Source organism: Morone saxatilis, unplaced genomic scaffold, assembly GCF_004916995.1.
Source record: "Morone saxatilis isolate NCDOM2014 unplaced genomic scaffold, NCSU_SB_2.0 Contig22, whole genome shotgun sequence".
Taxonomy (NCBI): domain Eukaryota; kingdom Metazoa; phylum Chordata; class Actinopteri; family Moronidae; genus Morone; species Morone saxatilis.
In genome coordinates, this window is record NW_023339785.1 from 15076081 (window position 1) to 15077262 (window position 1182).

The following is a 1182-nucleotide window of genomic DNA, read 5'->3' on the forward strand; positions in this document are numbered from 1 at the left end:
TGTCGCGGTGGACACGAGCTTGAATAACCACAACAGAGACGCGTGACTAAAATGAAATTTGTGTTTGTACACCCAGAACCCGAAAATCCTGCTCGCTCTCTGCTGGCGTGAACATGAAAAAAATCCCCCCGCTGAAAATCAATGACACGGTTAGTGCGTACTGGAAGGAGAGGGGGAGAGAGAGAGAGAGAGGAGGCGGTGTCTGGTGACTGAGGAGGAGGAGGAGAAAGCTCCCGGTCCGCGCGTCTCTCAGCTCCCTTTTTTTTGCCGTCAATCCTACAAGCAGTCGGGTACCACCGGAGTGCCCGGGGCTGTGGACTTATTTTTTCCCCCGGGAATCGGAAGTGGACGCAAACAAAACTATCCCAGGTAGGTGAAGCGGCGCTGCCTCGGTGTCAGCTCATATCAAACAAGTAGAAACTGGTGAAACGAAAAAGTCAGTAGTTGCCCGTTTGTCTGCACTTTCGCGGCGCTGAGGAAGGACGGATGGAGAAAGCGGATGAAAGCCAAGACAAAGCTCCGTGGGGGCGGCAATTGTGTTGACGCCGCTAATTGCTTTTTAAATTGACGGAGTGAGGGGGGGCTCGCGAGCTAATCGTTACGCGGTGCCCCATCTGCCGCGGTGACAACTCTCCAATGTTTATAATCCGATTAGATGAAGGATCAGCAATTTGATAGAAAAGAATGAAATAAAAAATTGGTTTATCTGCTTCTTTCTGCTCCGTTGTGACACTCGGACTCACCGTGCGTCACAATGGGAGAGTTGTGTGTTCTGTAAAGTGTACAATCTCACTTCACTCTGTCCCTGTCACACTTTGCTGCATCCTCCTCTCCTCTGGGCTCTCAGTTTTTCTCACCCCCCGTCTTATGTCTCATATTTTTTCCCCACTGTCTTTTGCTTTCAGAAGATGTTCTTCTTTCTGCTACCTGTCGTGGCTCTCTTGCTGAGCAGAGAAACGGCGGTCTCCGGTAACAGTAACGACAAATGGCTGAGCACCGTGGCTCAGTACAACAAGGACAGATCCTGGAACAGATTCAGAGATGTGAGTTGCACTGAGAGACACAACATCTAGCCAAAGGGGGTCTCATAATTAGCTTAATTGTGTGTGTGTGTGTGTGTGTGTGTGTGTGTGTGTGAGAGAGAGAGAGAGAGAGAGAGTGTGTGTGTCCTCTGTGTGTGTG

General features: G+C 50.1%; 1 protein-coding gene across 3 annotated transcripts in view; it reads left to right on the forward strand.

Annotated features, from left to right (window-relative positions):
* Positions 1–222: 222 nt before the first annotated feature.
* The window catches only part of spock1 (SPARC (osteonectin), cwcv and kazal like domains proteoglycan 1), a 98950-nt gene continuing 97990 nt past the window's right edge, over positions 223–1182 (forward strand). For 2 of the 3 annotated variants that reach the window (XM_035668720.1, XM_035668722.1), the window contains exons 1-2: positions 223–369; positions 906–1043. In XM_035668720.1, the coding sequence (XP_035524613.1) occupies positions 909–1043 (135 nt within the window). In that variant the 5' untranslated portion in view covers positions 223–369; positions 906–908. The remainder of the gene's footprint in view (positions 370–905; positions 1044–1182) is intronic. The other variant, XM_035668721.1, reaches the window with a different exon arrangement.